This window comes from Bos taurus, chromosome 1 (genome assembly GCF_002263795.3).
Source record: "Bos taurus isolate L1 Dominette 01449 registration number 42190680 breed Hereford chromosome 1, ARS-UCD2.0, whole genome shotgun sequence".
NCBI lineage: Eukaryota > Metazoa > Chordata > Mammalia > Artiodactyla > Bovidae > Bos > Bos taurus.
Window position 1 is genome coordinate 70,015,062 of NC_037328.1, and position 18,283 is coordinate 70,033,344.

The 18,283-nt window shown below is 36.3% G+C and overlaps 1 protein-coding gene across 2 annotated transcripts in view; it reads right to left on the reverse strand.

Annotated features, from left to right (window-relative positions):
- The window catches only part of OSBPL11 (oxysterol binding protein like 11), a 91,893-nt gene that overhangs the window by 53,435 nt on the left and 20,175 nt on the right, over positions 1-18,283 (reverse strand). For both annotated transcript variants that reach the window (XM_059885711.1, NM_001193008.1), the window contains exons 2-5: positions 10,948-11,016; positions 3,116-3,291; positions 2,216-2,295; positions 505-681 (exon numbers count right to left, since the gene is read on the reverse strand). In XM_059885711.1, coding sequence (XP_059741694.1) covers positions 505-681; positions 2,216-2,295; positions 3,116-3,291; positions 10,948-11,016 — 502 coding nt within the window. The remainder of the gene's footprint in view (positions 1-504; positions 682-2,215; positions 2,296-3,115; positions 3,292-10,947; positions 11,017-18,283) is intronic.

Below are 18,283 nucleotides of genomic sequence, written 5' to 3' on the forward strand. Positions count from 1 at the left end.
GGACTTTTCCAGGCAAGAATACTGGAGTGGGTTGCCATTTCCCTCTCCTGCATTCTTTACTAACTAGAATTATTTGGTACTTAGTTTCAAAGAGAATAAGGAAAATGGTGAGATAAGGGAACATCAAGGATTTAACTATTCTATCTTTGTATGTTTGAAATTCTCTATTTACATGTATCAGTTAAAAAAAAAAAAAAGGTCACTTGTTTGATCACACAGTCTTTCCACTAGGCTTAATAATCCTTTTATCATAAATTTTACATTAAAGGAGTCTATACTTTCTCTTGAGAAATAAAAGATACAGATTTTTAAAATATGATAGTGTACACAGAACCTAGCTGACAGACTTGCGGAAACTTAGGACACCTAAAAAATCAGGGAATTGTTATGACCTAAACATTGAGGCCCCCAGAAGACACAAACAGGATTAAAAATTTTTTTGTGACAAAATCAAGCTGGTAATATTATTTTATGCATTTTAACTTGATTTCAATTCATACTTACTTCTCTGACTTCCACAAGATGGTCTGGAGGTAAGTTAGCTCTTTTGCTCACTGATTGTAGTCTGGAATGTCCAACATTAAAAAAGGAAATGGTATTTTGACTTGGTCTCCTCTGGGATATAGGAGAATTACCACTAGATGCAAGTGAGAAGCTCCGTGACTTCAGAGGAGGATTATTCTATTAGACAAAGAAAATAATTCCTTTTTTAAAATTTAGGTAAACTCTCAACCTATAATATACTGGAGGCTTACACACAAACAGTTTTAAAAATAAGGTTAACCTCAGAATTAACTACAAGAATAGTTCTGAAGATGGAAAAATTTAAAACCTTCAAAGTTTAAGAATTTCACACATCCCATAGTAAACTGGTAATTTATTCAGAAAATTAATTCCAGGTGTGTGCTGTCAAGAATTCTTTTTTTACATTAGACATATATTAAAATAACAAGAAATTTCTAATTTCAGATATTTAAACATCATGATTGAAGCAAAAAATACATTCATCAATATTCAATATAATAATTTTTCTAGTGTAACATTCAAGTATCTTTGAAACAAACTAGCACTTTCTGGTCACTGCCAAAGATTAGAATCTTGCAGCAAGAATAAAGTTTTTTGCTGGATTTCTTAAAGACTGCAGGCCTAAATCACAATTTTAAAAAATTTAGCTATGGGGAAGGAACACTAAAAAGAAAACAAAAAGGTATGGAAATCCTTTAACTCTGCTTCCCACATATTAATTTTTAGACATTTCTAACCTCAGATTTCAAGTACTAAGACCCTCCTTCTCATTTTAAAAAAGAAAACACTTCAAATGAGATACAGAAATTATCTATAAACACATGAAAAGACGCTCAACCTTATTAGCCATTAGAGAAATGAAATTAAAACCACAACAAAATTCTACTTCATAACCATGAGGATGGCCATAATAATTGTTAAAAAAGGACAGTAACAGTATCAGTAATACTGTGGAGAAACTGGAACCTTCGTGTATTGCTGGTGAGAATGGGAAATAATTTGGCCAATTTCAAAAACAGTTTGGCAGCTCCTCAATAGTTAAACAGACAACTACCATATAACCCAGTAATTTCACTCCTAGGAATAACCTAGAAAACTGAAATCATATGTTCATACAAAAATTTGAACACAAATGTTCATAGAAGTATTATTCATAACAGCCACAACATGTAAACAATCCACATGCCTATCAGCTGATGCATGGATAAACATAATGTGGTATATCCATAAAAGACGATTATTCAGTCTTAAAAAGTAATGAAGTATGATCCATGCAATGACATGGATGAACCTTTAAAACATTATGCTTATCGTAAGAAGCCAGACAAAAACAAACAAACAAACACCACATACTGCATGATTCCATTTATATCAAATGCCCAGAATAGACAAATCTCTTGAAACAGAAATCATAGGTTAGTTTTTGCCAGGGGACTGGGAAAAGAGATTCAAATAGGGAGTGACTGTTAAACAGATACGGGTTTTTTGGAAGGTGATGAAAATGTTCAGGAATTAGATAGTTGCAACAACTATATAATCTTATGAATATATTAATAAAACCCATGAAATTGTACACTTTAAAAGGATCAATTTTATGGTATGTGAATCTCAATTTTAAAATGCAAAAAAATAAAGTTAAAAAGATCTTTCCCCATTTCCGTGCATTAATATCATACATGAATCCACATACCTTGCCAATAGCTTCAGTGTGGTGTTGTGTACATATCTGAAGTCTGCTAACCCAATGTTGCCGCTCTTTAGCATCTGTGGCTGATAAAAAGTATCTACAAGTTATTTACTTTTTCATTTATTTTTAGAATACAATTAATTGTTATAGCATGAAGAATGGATCACTGAAAATCAGGGCATGTTCCCACTCTCCCTGACCAGAGCGAGGTAGGAAAAAGGCCAAAGCATCAACCTTGTTAGGTAACACCACAGCTGGATGTGGATATTTCCTAGGGAGGATAAATGACATATAGCTCGGTGGGTAGATGGAACTTGACATGTTTTAACTTTCGCTTAAAGATATGCTCTTCTTCAAATAAATATCCTTTATTAAGCATTTGGTGTGTACTCAATATATTCTTTCAGATCTCTAGCATGATCAATTAGGATTAACATCATACTTTATGTGTATTAATTAAAAATAGAAACCTCTATACAAATTATATTTATCTAAACAGATGTTATACCTGAATACAAGCATTTTCATAAATCCCAGTTATGTACATTAATCATTAAAAAACACGAAGAGAACATATCAACTAAATTAAGAAAGGAAATAAAATACAAATCTGTGGAAGACAAAACATTTTTAACAAGTCTATGTTTTTAGATTTCTCAGTATTTCATCTATACAAATTTCTTAGAGGGGTCAATTTTAAACAGACTTACTCACTGTGCAACTTAAAAGTCATTAATTAAAACAGATCTCATAAACCCTTAAAACAATTACAAGGTGTAGAATACTGTTTCTGTATCAATGATAGTAATTTCTATTTCCAAAACCTAAATGAAAGGAGGGAAGTATATCAACTTCTCAAGGAAGAAGAAAATCACACTATTAATTCTCATATTTCAGCCATACCTCTGAGTTTATATTGTTCCCCACTGGCAGCATTTACAGTGAAGGTGTGAGAGTCCTCATCACTGGGTGATATTACAGCTCCTGCAAGCTGCAAAGTACCTCTGGGTTTTTGATTTCTAGACTGTTCATTCACAAAATACTCCAACAGCCCAGCTTCATTGTTTAGAACAAAAAACCTGCAATAATTTTAAAAAAAGTCATACTTTTAAAATATTTCCCCTAGTCAAACTAGAGCAATCCAAATTTTAATCACATACTTTTGAGTTTTTGCTATTAAAAAAATAAAATTCAAAAGCATCTCAAGAAGTACTTAGAAACACTAGACTGAATTTCCTAGTAGTAAATGTTACTGAAGAATTGAATGAGTTTAATAAAAGATATAAAATCTTCAGCTGTGAAAGAGGCATTTAATAGGGAATACAAGACAATGCAGAAAGGAAACAAAAATACAGTATCCTTCAGAGGAAGATTTCTCTCCAGAATTCATTAACAGGGTAAGTTCCCAAAGACAAATGGTAGGGAGAGTTTTTATTTAAAATTCACTGGGAACAAATCAAAGCATGAGCTCTGGGATTAACAAATGCTAGGTAAGAAATGAATATGATTTAAGATTTAACCAGTGAAATAAACAATATGAATAATGCCAAAGTAGCAAGACTTTGTGAACACATTATTCAATAGGTCACAACTAAAGATTACTTATCCTGTTTTAAAATGAAAAGGCTGCAACTAGAGATGCAGAACCATAAGGAACTTGAAACTAAATGATGATATAATGAAACACGCTGGAAAAGAATTTGATGTTCTGATTTGGTTTTAGATTAACTACTTTGGGAAATATATTAATTTGGATTCCAATTTAAGTAGTACAATAGTTCTTTTCTTTAGGAAAAAAATCTAAAAAGTCTCTATTCCAAAAAATTAATGTTTGGGTTTACAGCAATTTGGTATTCTACATGTTAATGCATTCTGTAATACATCCAGACAATTTGATCCAGTTCAAGTTCCTAGAAGATACTACCTTAAGCAACGTGGCAACTATATCAATCATACCAAACTGGGAGAGAATGCAATTGGCCTTTTATTAAGGGAAAGAAAAAGAAATAATGAGAAGCAAATAAGAGAAGTTGAAAGCAGCTACCTGAAAAGGGAGCTGGAAAAGCAAGACTATTGTTTTTCTCATTCATCTTTAGCATGCTTGTGACTTTTAAAGGGGCTTCCCTGGTGGTTCAGACAAATCTGAACAAACAGACAAACAAGAAATAAGGAAAGGAATGAATGAAGGAAATAAGGAAAGAAATCTCTTTCTCCTAGTCTAAGCAATAAGCCCAATTATTCCAAACAAAGAAAGAAGACTGGTCTCTTCTAAGAAGTCAATTCAAAGAAAATTTAGAGAACAATGTTGGAAATCTCAAGTTACTGGGAACATGTATTTCTTATCCCAAAAGCATTACCACAAATCTACAACATGGGAAGCACTCACCTCGATATACAAAAGTAATACTGAGGAGGAACTGGTAAAATGATAGAATTGAGTCAAAAACTGATTACCTAATACCAAGATGATGCTATGGACCCAGTGGCACCAATAACGCACTGTATGCTGTCTTTCATTATACACGAATTAACCCAAATGTTCTTCCTTCACCCTTTCTCTGGAGATGTATAAGATGTGCAGATTGGAGATGGAGAGACAATTCACATAGCAAGGAAACTGAAAGCTATTTTGCCCAGAAGAGGACTAGACTCTTGATTATAGTATTCTTAGCAAGCTGGTCTAACCTAGGAGCTAAAGAAACATAGAAAAAAAGGCTTAAGATTCAGCATCTTTCTTTATATGCTGAAAAGTCACCACATTGTTAAAAAGAAAAATTAAATAATTATTTATTTTGTGCAATTTCAAAATAATAAAGACTGCAAGTTTGAGAAAATGACTAATCCTCAGAATAGCTGACAACTTAAAATGAAGTATTTTGGAATGGAACTTTAAAAAATATTCTGACTTGGAAGTATGTCTTATGATAGCAATAGCCAACTTCAGGGAAGATTTTGGATGGAAAGACACGCATATGCTTTGTGCTGACCATCCTAGGCTTCAGTGCTGACCATGTACAGAACTTCTGAGTAGGAAGAGATCTCCTCTTCATGAATGCTAATTCAAAGTGAAAGGAAGTACATTCAAGAGAGGGTCTTGCTGTTTCTTAGGGTACCACATTCCACAACAAGCAGTTTATTATTTACAGAGTATGCTCATGCTGGATTTCTCCAAGCTTCTCTCAGTTGCTCTTAGTCAAACAGAAATAGATTGCCAGGAGACCACCTTGAATACCTGGCACAGGTACAGTGCTTTTGTTACTTAAGCTTTATCCACACTTCAGGGACCAAGTGGCTAAGTCTACCAAAAGAACTGAGCTCTAAGCCTAAGTTCCTTTAACATGGTCTTAACCTTTTTGTAGGTGCCCAATATGCTACTGGAGATCAGTGGAGAAATAACTCCAGAAAGAATGAAGGGATGGAGCCAAAGCAAAAACAACACCCAGCTGTGGATGTGACTGGTGATAGAAGCAAGATCCGATGCTGTAAGAGCAATATTGCATAGGAACCTGGAATGTGAGGTTCATGAATCAAGGCAAATTGGAAGTGGTCAAACAGGAGATGGCAAGAGTGAACGTCGACATTCTAGAAATCAGCAATTAAGGACTAGAATGGGTGAATTTAACTCAGATGACCATTATATCTATTATTGTGGGCAGGAATCCCTTAGAGAAAAGGAGTAGCCCTCATAGTCAACAAAAAAGTCCAAAATGCAGTACTTGGATGCACTCTCAAAAACGACAGAATGATCTCTGTTCATTTCCAAGGCAAACCATTCAATATCATGGTAATCCAAGTCCATACCCCGACCAGTAATGCTGAAGAAGCTGAAGTTGAAAGGTTCTATGAAGACTATAAAAACTTTTAGAACACGTAAAAAAGATGTCGTTTCATTATAGGGGACTGAAATGCAAAAGTAGGAAGTCAAGAAATACCTGGAGTAATAGGAAAATTTGGCCTTGGAGTACAGAATGAAGCAGGGCAAGGCTAATAGAGTTTTGCCAAGAGAACGCACCGGTCATAGCAAACACCCTCTTCCAACAACACAAGAGAACACTCTACACATGGACATCACCAGATGATGATAATTTGGTGATCATCAACAGCAAAATCAGATTGATTATATTCTTTGCAGCCAAAGATGGAGAAGCTCTATACAGTCAGCAAAAACAAGACAAGGAGCTGACTGTGGCTCAGATCATGAACGCCTTATTGCCGAATTGAGACTTAAATTGAAAAAAGTAGAGAAAACCACTAGACCATTCAGGTATGACCTAAATCAAATCCCTTATGATTATACAGTAGAAGTGAGAAATAGATTTAAGGGACTAGATCTGATAGACAGAGTGCCTGATGAACTGTGAATGGAGGTTCGTGACATTGTACAAGAGACAGGGATCAAGACCATCCCTAAGAAAAAGAAATGCAAAAAAGCAAAATGGCTGTCTGAGGAGGCCTTACAAATAGCTGTGAAAAGAAGAGAAATGAAAAACAAAGGAGAAAAGGAAAGATACACCCATTTGAAGGCAGAGTTCCAAAGAATAGCAAGAAGAGATAAGAAAGCCTTCCTCAGTGATCAATGCAAAGAAATAGAGGAAAACAACAGAATGGGAAAGACTAGAGATCTCTTCGAGAAAATCAGATACCAAGGGAACATTTCATGCAAAGATGGGTGCAATAAAGGACAGAAATGGTATGGACCTAACAGAAGCAGAAGATATTAAGAAGAGGTGGCAAGAATACACAGAACTGTATAAAAAAGATCTTCACGACCCAGATAATCATGACGGTGTGATCACTCACCTAGAGCCAGACATCCTGGAATGCGAAGTCAAGTGGCCCTTAGGAAGCATCACTATGAACAAAGCTAGTGGAGGTGATGGAATTCCAGTGGAGCTATTTCAAATCCTAAAAGATGATGCTCTGAAAGTGCTGCACTCAATATGTCAGCAAATTTGGAAAACTCAGCAGTAGCCACAGGACTGGAAAAGGTCAGTTCTCATTCCAATCCCAAAGAAAGGCAATGCCAAAGAATGCTCAAACTACCACACAGTTGTACTCATCTCACACGCTAGTAAACTAATGCTCAAAATTCTCCAAGCCAGGCTTTAGCAGTAATGAACCGTGAACTTCCAAATGCTCAAGCTGGTTTTAGAAAAGGCAGAGGAACCAGAGATCAAATTGCCAACATCCGTTGGACCATTGAAAATGCAAGTGCGTTCCAGAAAAACACCTATTTCTGCTTTATTGACTATGCCAAAGCCTTTGACTGTGTGGATCACAATAAACTGTGGAAAATTCTGAAAGAGATGGGAAAACCAGACCACCTGACCTGCCTCTTGAGAAACCTATATGCATGTCAGCAAACAACAGTTAGAACTGGACATGGAACAGACAGACTGGTTCCAAATAGGAAAAGGAGTACATCAAGGCTGTATATTGTCACCCTGCTTATTTAACTTCTATGCAGAGTACATCATGAGAAACGCTGGGCTGGATGAAGCACAAGCTGGAATCAAGACTGCTGGGAGAAATATCAATAACCTCAGATATGCAGATGACACCACCCTTATGGCAGAAAGTGAAGAGGAACTAAAAAGCCTCTTGATGAAAGTGAAAGTGGAGAGTGAAAAAGTTGGCTTAAAGCTCAACATTCAGAAAACGAAGATCATGGCATCCGGTCCCATCACTTCATGGGAAATAGATGGGGAAACAGTGACAGACTTTATTTTTGGGGGCTCCAAAATCACTGCAGATGGTGACTACAGCCATGAAATTAAAAGACGCTTACTCTTGGAAGGAAAGTTATGACCAACCTAGACAGCGTATTAAAAAGCAGAGCCATTACTTTGTCAACAAAGCTCCATCTAGTCAAGGCTATGGTTTTTCCAGTAGTCATGTATGGATGTGAGAGTTGGACTATAAAGAGGGCTGAGTGCAGAAGAATTGATGCTTTTGAATTGTGGTGTTGGAGAAGACTCTTGAGAGTCCCTTGGACTGCAAAGAGATCCAACCAGTCCATCCTATCAGTCCTGGGTATTCACTGGTAGGACTGATGTTAAAGCTGAAACTCCAGTATTTGGGCCACCTGATGCAAAGAGATGACTCATTTGAAAAGACCCTGATGTTGGGAAAGATTGAGGGTAGCAGGAGAAGGGGACGACAGAGGATGAGATGGTTGGATGGCATCACCGACTCAATGGACATGAGTTTGGGTAGACTCCAAGAGTTGGTGATGGATAGGGAGGCCTGGCGTCTGCGGTTCATGGGGTCGCAAAGAATCGGACACGACTGAGCAACTGAACTGAACTGAACCTTTCTGTTCCTCTTTTATCATTCAATCTGCAATTCATGCTGGGAACCCAGGATATCGCTGCTGTGCCACAAGCCTCCAGGCAGTCTGGCAGGAAAGAGAAAACGAGCTTGCAGTAAACCAGTTGACAACCTGAGACCTCTCTGATGGGACAAGCGGATAAAAGGTTGTGTTCTCAGTGGCAAATGGTGATGTGTTGTCTTCATTCCCACACTTTCTTTGCTGCTAAAACTGGCCTCTAGGACAGCTAGAAGAATCGCAAGGGTAGAAGCCATGCCTTTCCCTATGCTAGAACTTTGCTTGGATCTCTTAGCTAACTTCCTGGGCAACCAGTGGCCAATGGATCTTTTTAGTATGCTCCCCCACACAAGGATACAAACACATGCCCCTTCTTCCCATGGCCTCAAGTCACCACTAACTTGAAATGCCATGTTTAACATATACTTAATCTTATGTGCTTGGGGATACTTTGGAGCTTTCCTACTCTATTCCACTTCTGAGAATTTCTCAGTAATACTCAATAATATAACATGAATGAAATTAGTTGAATGAATGGGGGAGAAAAGTTAACCTATTTCCCTTTTTAAAAAAAACAAAAAACAGTGCTAAAAGCAAAGTGACATAAAATTTTTTTTAATATTTTATATGTCATTTAAATGGATAAGCCTTCAAAAAATTACATAAAAACTGAGGTGAGAAAATGCAAAATGAAAAGGCTCCCCTGACTTTGTTCTTTCTTAAAAAAAATAAAGGGTGGGAACCTTAGAGAACTACCCTTTTCACTTTAACAGGAATGATTGTCTTCTATAATTTCATATCCAGCTTTGACCTCTCATATGACCTCCAACTTCTGGCGTATCACTCTTATGTGAAAGTCCTACTGTTACTTCAAATTAAACATATCCCAAACTGCCTTCTCTTTTAAGCAATCACATGTTCATTACAATGCTTCAACTCTTTTTTGAATTCTGAAAAACATTCCTTCATATACTATGTACCATTTTCTAATTGTTTAAGGTAGAAAGGCAGAATCAGCTTATTATTCCATCATAACCAAAATCAGAGATCTCCAAATGACATGTGAATAAGAAGCAGTATTTATAATGAAAATACCAACCTGGAGTCAGAACTATTTGGGTTCAGATTCTAGCTTTATCACTTTTTTAAATAGTTTTAAAAAACCACAATGAGATAACACTCAATACCCATTAAGATGGTTATTATACACACACACATAGACATAACAGAAAGTAACAACTGTTGAGAAGATGTAGAGAAACTGGAATCCTTGTACACTGCTAGTGGGAATGTAAAACAGTGCAGCTGCTATGGAAAATAGTATGGAGATATCCCCAAAAATTAAACATAGAATTACAATGTGATTCAGCAATTCCACTTCTGGGTATACACACACAAGAATGAGAGCAGTGACTCTGATATTGTGTACACCAATACTCAAAGCAGCATTATTCACAATAGCCAAAAGACGGAAGCAACCCAAATGTCCACTGATTGATAACTGGATAAACAAAATGTGGTATACACTTACAAGGGACTGTTTTTCAGCCCTCAAAAGGTAGAGAATTCTGACACACACTACATGGATGAACTTTGAGAACATTACACTAAATGAAATAAGCCAATCACAAAAGGACAAATATTATATGATTCCACTTATATAAGGTACCTAGAGTAGTCAAATTCATAGAGACAGAGAGTAGAACAGTGGTTGCCTAAGGACTCAGGGGGAGAGGAAAATGTGAAATTATTGTCTAATGGGTACAGTTTTAGTCTGAGAAGATGCAGAGAGTTCTGAGATGAATGCGGGTGATGGTTGCACAAAAATGTGAATGTATTTAATACCACTGAACTGCATACCAAAAAATGTTTACAATGGTAAATTTTATGTTATATTTTACCACAATAAAAGAATAAAAGTTTAGTCCCCTGCCCCACAAATATCAATTCCACAAAGTATTTAAGACAGTTGGCTGTGCTACTTCTTGACTGCTTGTGGGACCTCAGGTTGGTTATTTAAACTTTTCAAGATCTCAGAAGAGTTTAAGAATCCTCAACAATTAAAAGAAGCAAAAATCCTCAACAGGCACCTAACACAAATCTCTTTGCTGTCTCTAAACCACCCAAAAAGCCTAACCACTGGAAGTACACATAAGAAGCCCAAGGTGAGTTGATAAATGATACTAATCTTGACGTAACAGTAACTTCTGACGTATTTGGAGGCTGCAATTTGGACAATGTTAACTCCTCTTACCCCCTAAAAATAGAAAAAGAAAGTCATCAGACTTATAGAAAACATGGTAAGTCTTTCTCTAACATGCTTCCCAGTCATGTAACATCAGTTATAAAATCATCATGCCCATTTCTGTTCTCTTGGGAGAGAAAGCGACAGAATACTCACACTTACCTGTACTGCCACCCAGTGACGAGGTTGGTGTACTTCATTAGGTAGCCATACACATTTTCCATGTGGTCACTGTTTCAAAAAGATCAGAAAGTGCCAAAATCAGTGAAAATTAGAAGAAATTCCAGGAAGTTAACTGTACAGTTGAAAAAATAGCTGTAGAAACATACTTTTTTCTATAAATGTCTCAAACTTACTTCAGAAGTAAAATTCATAGGTTAACAAATAGAGCTATTTATTTATTCCTCCATATTTCATATCCAAAGGACTATATATTTTATCAGAATTCTTCAAAACAAGTGTAATCACCCATAAATTACTGGGTATTTCAAACATAAAATCATTATATGAGTATAAAATTACATAAATATGAAACAAATATACTATAAATATAAATAAAAGCATTTAATAACCTAATTCAAAACTAAACAAAGACAACCCAGTTTTATGGTTCCAAAATAAATTTAAAAAAATCTCTAGGCTGAACAGTGCTTCCTCACTCTGGTGGGACACATTATGTCTATCAATCTTTGGGCTTCCAAAATGACGATCCTGATTTTCGATGTCTGTGACACCTTACTCCCACTCCCCCATCCCAGACAGGCATGAGGCAAAGTGCTCACTGCAAATCTTGCCACTGGCAAGACTGAGCCTTACTACTACTGAGTTCCTTTACTTCTGCCCCTCTTTCTATTTAATAGATGTATTCTGTTATAGTGGTTCATAGAAAATGCAGATCTCCTCACTACTTCTTTTCCAATATTTTAAGGTTCCCTATACTTATGAAAAGATATCAAAGCTACAACTACATTGATATATCTTTTTGACATACAGGCTTCATTTTTTATTTTGTAATTTACATTAAGAATTCCTCCAGTAAAAGGAGATTAAAGAGATATAAATAAAAAAAAAGAATTCCTTTTAAACTCCTCTGAAGTTTTAACTTTACACTATAAAATGCAACTAATACTAAACATTTATTTTCTCTACTATCCTTGAATTGCAGAACTTATTTGGTAAAAGTTCAGCTAACCAGCATTTAGGAAATGGAAAGTATCAGACAACTGACAACCTTTAAAACATAGACATCAAAAGTAAAATCGAGAGAGCGCTGACACAACCAACAGAACGGAATTTTTCAAAGATTTAGATTGATCTGAATGACAAATGAAGAGATGAAGATAAAGACACTCTCGTGTAAACACACAACAAAATGACTATAAGAGTCTAGCTAGGCATTATTACTACTGGAGATCAAGTAGGAGGATGCCTGGGGAATAAACTCAGTGTTGGATGCCTTTCTAACCTCATTTCTTCAGAGTGCTTGGAAATAAAGATCAAATCTGAAAGTAAAGAACTGACCCCAGTTCAAAAAATATATTATTTTTTTCTATATTTTTCTTCCAATCCAAGATTAGCAAAAAACACCATTTATTCACTAACATTAAATGAAACTACTCAAGCCCTTTTGGTTTTATAAGGTCAGTAATCTCAAGAAGGTAAAGGCTGTCAACTTCTAAAATGCCAACCCAAAGTTAAGATAATTATATATGTGCTCTGTCATGTTAAAACTGACAGTACCATTTGAATTCTCATTTCAGTATATTCTAAAGCCCGTATCTAGAGGAAGGATTCTTCTCTGAAACTCAACCTATTCGATTTTTGCCCTATTTCCATCCTTAGGTCACAGCAAAGGTACTTCTTTCAGTTACATTGGTACTTGAAAAGGCAGAGAGATACTCCTCTAGTCTGGCTCTCAAATTTTTCCCAGGCTTCAAACAGCGTTTTAGGGCCACAGGAGTCCCAATGTCCCTGGACTCTGTCCCAAAATAATTTCACAAAAAGTTCCTCGTCCATTTTTGATATTTCACATATAGCTTAGCTGTCTTGAATAGTTCTCATCCTTAAAACTTATTTCTTCACTTATATATGGAATCTAATAATGCCCCCTCCACCAAAAAAAACCTACAACTCATAGAAGAGATTAGTGGCTGCCAGAGGTGACAGGTGAACAAAATGGGTGAAGGTGATCCAAAGACACAAACTTGCAGTTATAAAGTAAGTAAGTCCTAGGGATGTTATTCGGAGAAGGCAATGGTACCCCACTCCGGTACTCTTGCCTGGAAAATCCTATGGATGGAGGAGCCTGGTAGGCTACAGTCCATGGGGTCACGAAGAGTCAGACACGACTGAGCGACTTCATTTTCACTCTTCACTTTTATGCATTGGAGAGGGAAATGGCAACCCACTCCAGTGTCCTTGCCTGGAGAATCCCAGGGACGGGGGAGCCTGATGGGCTGCCGTCTATGGGGTCGCACAGAGTCGGACACGACTGACATGACTTAGCAGCAGCAGCAGGGATGTTGTTTATAGCATGGTGACTATAATTAATAATACCATATTGTGTATTTGAAAATTGCTAAGTATAGATCTTAAAAGTTCTCATCATAAGGAAAACAAAAGTGTAACTGTGTAGTGATAGATGTTAATTAGACTTGTGATCATTTTGCAACATATAAAAAAATCACCATATACCTAAAAGTAATGTTACATGACAATTATATCCAAAGTTTTAAAAACCTTATTCTTTGCCTATTCTTGTGGCTTTATAACCTCAATATTTATTTAATTACATTCTGTATCAACCCACAAGAGGAGTAAGGTGTCACACAACCAGAATTAAATATTTCCCTAAAGTACCCAGATAGTCCATAATTCACCATTTTTTATTTTCCATTTTAATCTAGGTTCTCTACACCAAGCTTTCATTACTAAATAAGAATCATTTCATAGCTATTGGTATGTAATAAAAACATTACAATTCAATTATAGTTCACTTCCTCTGGTTCTAGGACTATATATATTCTTCAAATGAATATATGAACTGTGCAGAAAATCTGTCTTAAAACTTCAAATAAACTATCAACAACTAAGAAAAACAAAACTCTTCATTTCAAAGCAATGAGGGCTCCTGTTCCTTACCTTTGTTTGGTCCCTCATATTATTAAAGGTATTCCTTATTTGGGTCGTAAGTTATTTATATTGATCATTTAATGAATATCAATGAATTTTTTAGAGTATAATTTCAGTAGCATTGTTCACTAAACAACGAAAGTTTATCTTCATACTGCATAGTAATGCTTTATGTTCAATTTTTAATGTTTTTAGTATTTTTGATTCTTGTATCTAAAAAGTTAATAACCTTCTCACAAAAATCACAATAGGGATACTGACATGGTTCATTTGGTAGTAGCATAAAGCCAACTTCAAAAGAAACAAATTCAAACATGCAATAACAAGCTGCTGGCCTGCTTTTACCACAGAAAACAGACATCTGAGGTTACAAAGAACCGACTTAAGAACACCCCATCCCTGAACAGCTGGTGACACTGTCCCTCTCTCATCCCTCCCCTTCTCAGTGCAACCAGCTGATGTGGAACCACTGTGCCATCTGGTGGCCCACATAAAAAGCTCTGTGAGTGAACGTCCTTCGTTCACTCTCCTTTCTTCTACTTCCTTGTAATTGAGTTATTATGAAGTACCTCTAACATTCATGGTTTGCTCCCAATTAAAATATGTGAATTTAACTGAAGATTTACCTGTTAATATGAATAAAACCTAGTTGTTAAAGTGGGAATATACCACATATTTGATTATAGCATACTAATATTTTTCCTATGAAGTAGAGATGATGGTCCAAAAGATTAACACAATGAAAAATAAGCAATAAAAAAGTTAATTTCTTCTTCTGTCCTTCAGCAACTCCACCACTTAAATTTGGTACATTCTGATCTTGTTAACATTTCATTGAAATCAAGCTAGAAGCTGATAATCTCTAAACACAGCTGATGAACTGAACTATATGTCAAGCAGCATTATTCTATTTAATTTGTTCACCACCTCCCAAGTAGCTTAATAATGACTGTTTCAATTTCTAATTCTCCACTATTATAACATATATTTCTTAATTCTTCTTCATCAGACTTAAGGAAAACATGTAGAAGCTTCTAAATTAAGCTACTTTTTAAACAGTTTCAAATCCTCTTATTTCAGTTCAACACAATTGCTCAGTACGTTCTAAATATAACGCACTCTGAAAATCCACTGAAAAGGATAGGGAAGTAAAGAAGGCTATACCTTTCCATCCAAATTCATTACCAAATATAAGAAAAACATCTTCTTGAAGAAAAGACAATGACCCACAGCAACTCTGTTTTTAGCTGTCATACAAATGCAAAGGATAGCTTGTTAAAGATACAGTATTCATTAAACAAAGATACAGGATTCAATGGTGATTAGGTTGAAGTGACAGGACTTATCAGATGTGGAATGAGAGTGAGAATAAGAGAAGGGACAAAGGCAAAAACCCAGATTTCCAGCTGGCACAACTGTGTAGATATGAACACCCTCACTGCACTGGGGATGATAAAAGAAGTTTTGGATTTGTTCCAAATTACCATGGTGATTTTAAGGGACCTGTGAGACATAACACAAGGAGATACCCAATAAGGTAGTATGATTTGGACTGAACACACAGGTTTTGGTGGTAATCAGCACATAAGCATATAACTGGTATTTGAAACCATGAGGGTACATCACTTAGGAATTATATAAAATGACAAGGGGTAGTAGGTGGGAGGGAGGCAGGAGAGAGGGGAGATACGTATACCTGTGGCTGATCCATGTTGAAGTATGGCAGAAACCAATACAATATTGTAATCACCCTTCAATTAAAAATAAATTTTTTTTTTTTAAATGACAAGAGAAGGGACATATTCTAAGAGAGAACCCTAGGGAAAAGTTTTATAGGCAAGAGGAATACAGAGAGGAGATAAGAAGTAGCTGAATAGTAGGACGAAAACCAGGAGCATTTCAAGTAACTTTTTGGTCAAGAATGTTAATAGTATTTGAGGAGTAAACGAAGATGAAGATTGAGCAATTTCTATTAGAGTCAACCACCAACGGCATCCATTGGTGGTCCAGTGGCTGGGAATCAGTGCTTTCTCTTGTGTGGGCCTGGGTTCAATCCCTAATAAGGGGTCTAGGATCCCATAAGCCACAACGCATGACCAAAAAAAAAAAAAAAAAAGATTTAACAACCAAGAGATAATACTTCAATGTAATGATGAAGGCAGAGCTAGCTGGTAATGAACTGAAGAAAGACTGGGAGAAAGAAAAGTGGTTAAGGCAATGTGGGCTTAAGGCAGGGGTAGTTCAAAGTGCCTAATGGGTAGGATACAGTAAAGAGAAAAAGGCTCACAACTCAGAAGAGAGATGGAAATGAGGAAGAGAGGGGGCTCCAGAGCCCAGGTAGAGGAACTGGCATCAGATACCTTAGGACACTTAATTATGGGCAGAAATTTATGCAAGCTGTAGTAAAGAAAGTGCCAGTCAGCCACAGTTCAATATTCCTACTTTCTACTAGGCAAAAACTGTCCTCCAAAAAGGCTGAGTTTTGGTTCATTCCCTTGATAATATAAATAGCATGAACGGAGGGAGCCGCCTTCTTAGTTGAGGGAAAAGCCACTGACAACAGATGGGAATGATTGCAACACACGTGCGTCCTTCTGCTGTAAAGATACTCCACAGAGCAGCGACTGCTTCTCACTCATCCTAGCAGCCCGTGCAGCACCTAGTGCATAGTCTGGGATATAAGCAGGTGTTCACTACATCTCTGTTGAATGAATTAAGCAATGAGAAGACAGAAGCAAAATTTTCCTATAAAAGCATAAGACAACTGAGAAGCTTGCAAAAAAACAGAAAAAAAATAAATTCACAGCCTGTATACTGAAATAAATCCCAGATAAAACAAATTCTAATTGCAACTATCTTAATCTATACCAAAAAGTATACAGTCAAGGGAGATGCTCACCTTTCTGCTAAAGAGTCTTAAAAATGTTAATATTCCTTGGCCTAAGAATTTCACTTCTAGGTATCCTGACAGACAACAGAAATGTAGACAAACATAATGTGCAAATATGTCCATTGCAGCACTATTTACAATAGTAAAAAATATAGATTGGAAAAAAAAGGAAGTGAAAAGGAAACAAAGAAAAACAAACTAACAAATGAAATTAAGAAAATGACGAACTAATATAGAATAGTATTCACCAGTTAAAATGTTTATGAGTTTTTAACATGGGGAAACACTTATCAAGAGCCTAAAATTGCAGGTTACAGAATTTCATATAGTGTGTAAAATATATGCACAGAACAAAAGCACACAAATCATAACTGTGATTATCACTGGATAGAAGAATTATGGTTGATTTAATTTGCTTCCTTTACTGTTTCACATTTTTCAATTTTAATACATTATTTTTATAACCAAGTAAAACATTTTAAAATGTTCAATCATATTGACTAGGTGGGACAGTCCAGACACAGAGCTATTTATACTTATTAACATAGGAATGGATTAAATTTTTAAAAACTTTTCAATGTGACCCTATGAGCATTGCTTTTTTGGGATGTAAAACTATGTTCCTATAAGCTTTTAATTCTCAAATTAGGTTACACATACCCAAAACTGGGCTAGGTGGTTAGGAGAACAGGGTAAAACAAGGCTATATTTCTAGAGCCAACTTATCTGACTGTAAGAAATTAAAAGCATTTTTAATGTTAAAACTCACATAAATGTTAAGAAACTTACTCCCTGCTCATGTATTTTCATGATGATGACTTCACCAGAGAGCTCCTGTCCTCCTCTCCCAGCCTTCCCCTTTCCCTTCACTCTTTCCATAGCTAGGCATGAATAGCTCACTCCCTTCTGGGCACGCTTCTTTGTATCCTAGACTATCTACCCAGAGAACATAGTCTTATTTGCTCTGACAGAGATAGGACCTGAATATTCTAAGCTGCTTGTAACGAGGTGGATATGTACATGCGCGTGTGTGTGTAAGTGCTCAGCCATGTCTGACACTTCTGAGACCCTACAGACTATACACCACCAGGCTCCTCTGTTCATGGGATTCTCCAGGCAAGAATACTGCAGTGGGTTGCAATTTCCTACTCCAAGGGATCTTGCTGACCCAGGGATCCAAGCCAAGTGTCCTGTGCCTCCTGCATTGGCAGGCAGATTCTTTACCACTGCACCACCAGGGAAGCCCTTACCCATCAAAAACAAAACCAAAGGACTTCTCTGACGGTCCAGTGGTTGAGACTCTGTGCTTCCACTGCAGGGAGCACGGGTTTGATTCCTGGTCAGGGATTTAAGATCCCACATGTTGTGTGGTGCAGCCAAAAATATAAATAAATAAAACCAAACAAAACAGAAAATAACAAGTGTTGGTAAGAATGTAGAGAAATTAGAACACTTGTGCGTTGCTGGTGGGACTAT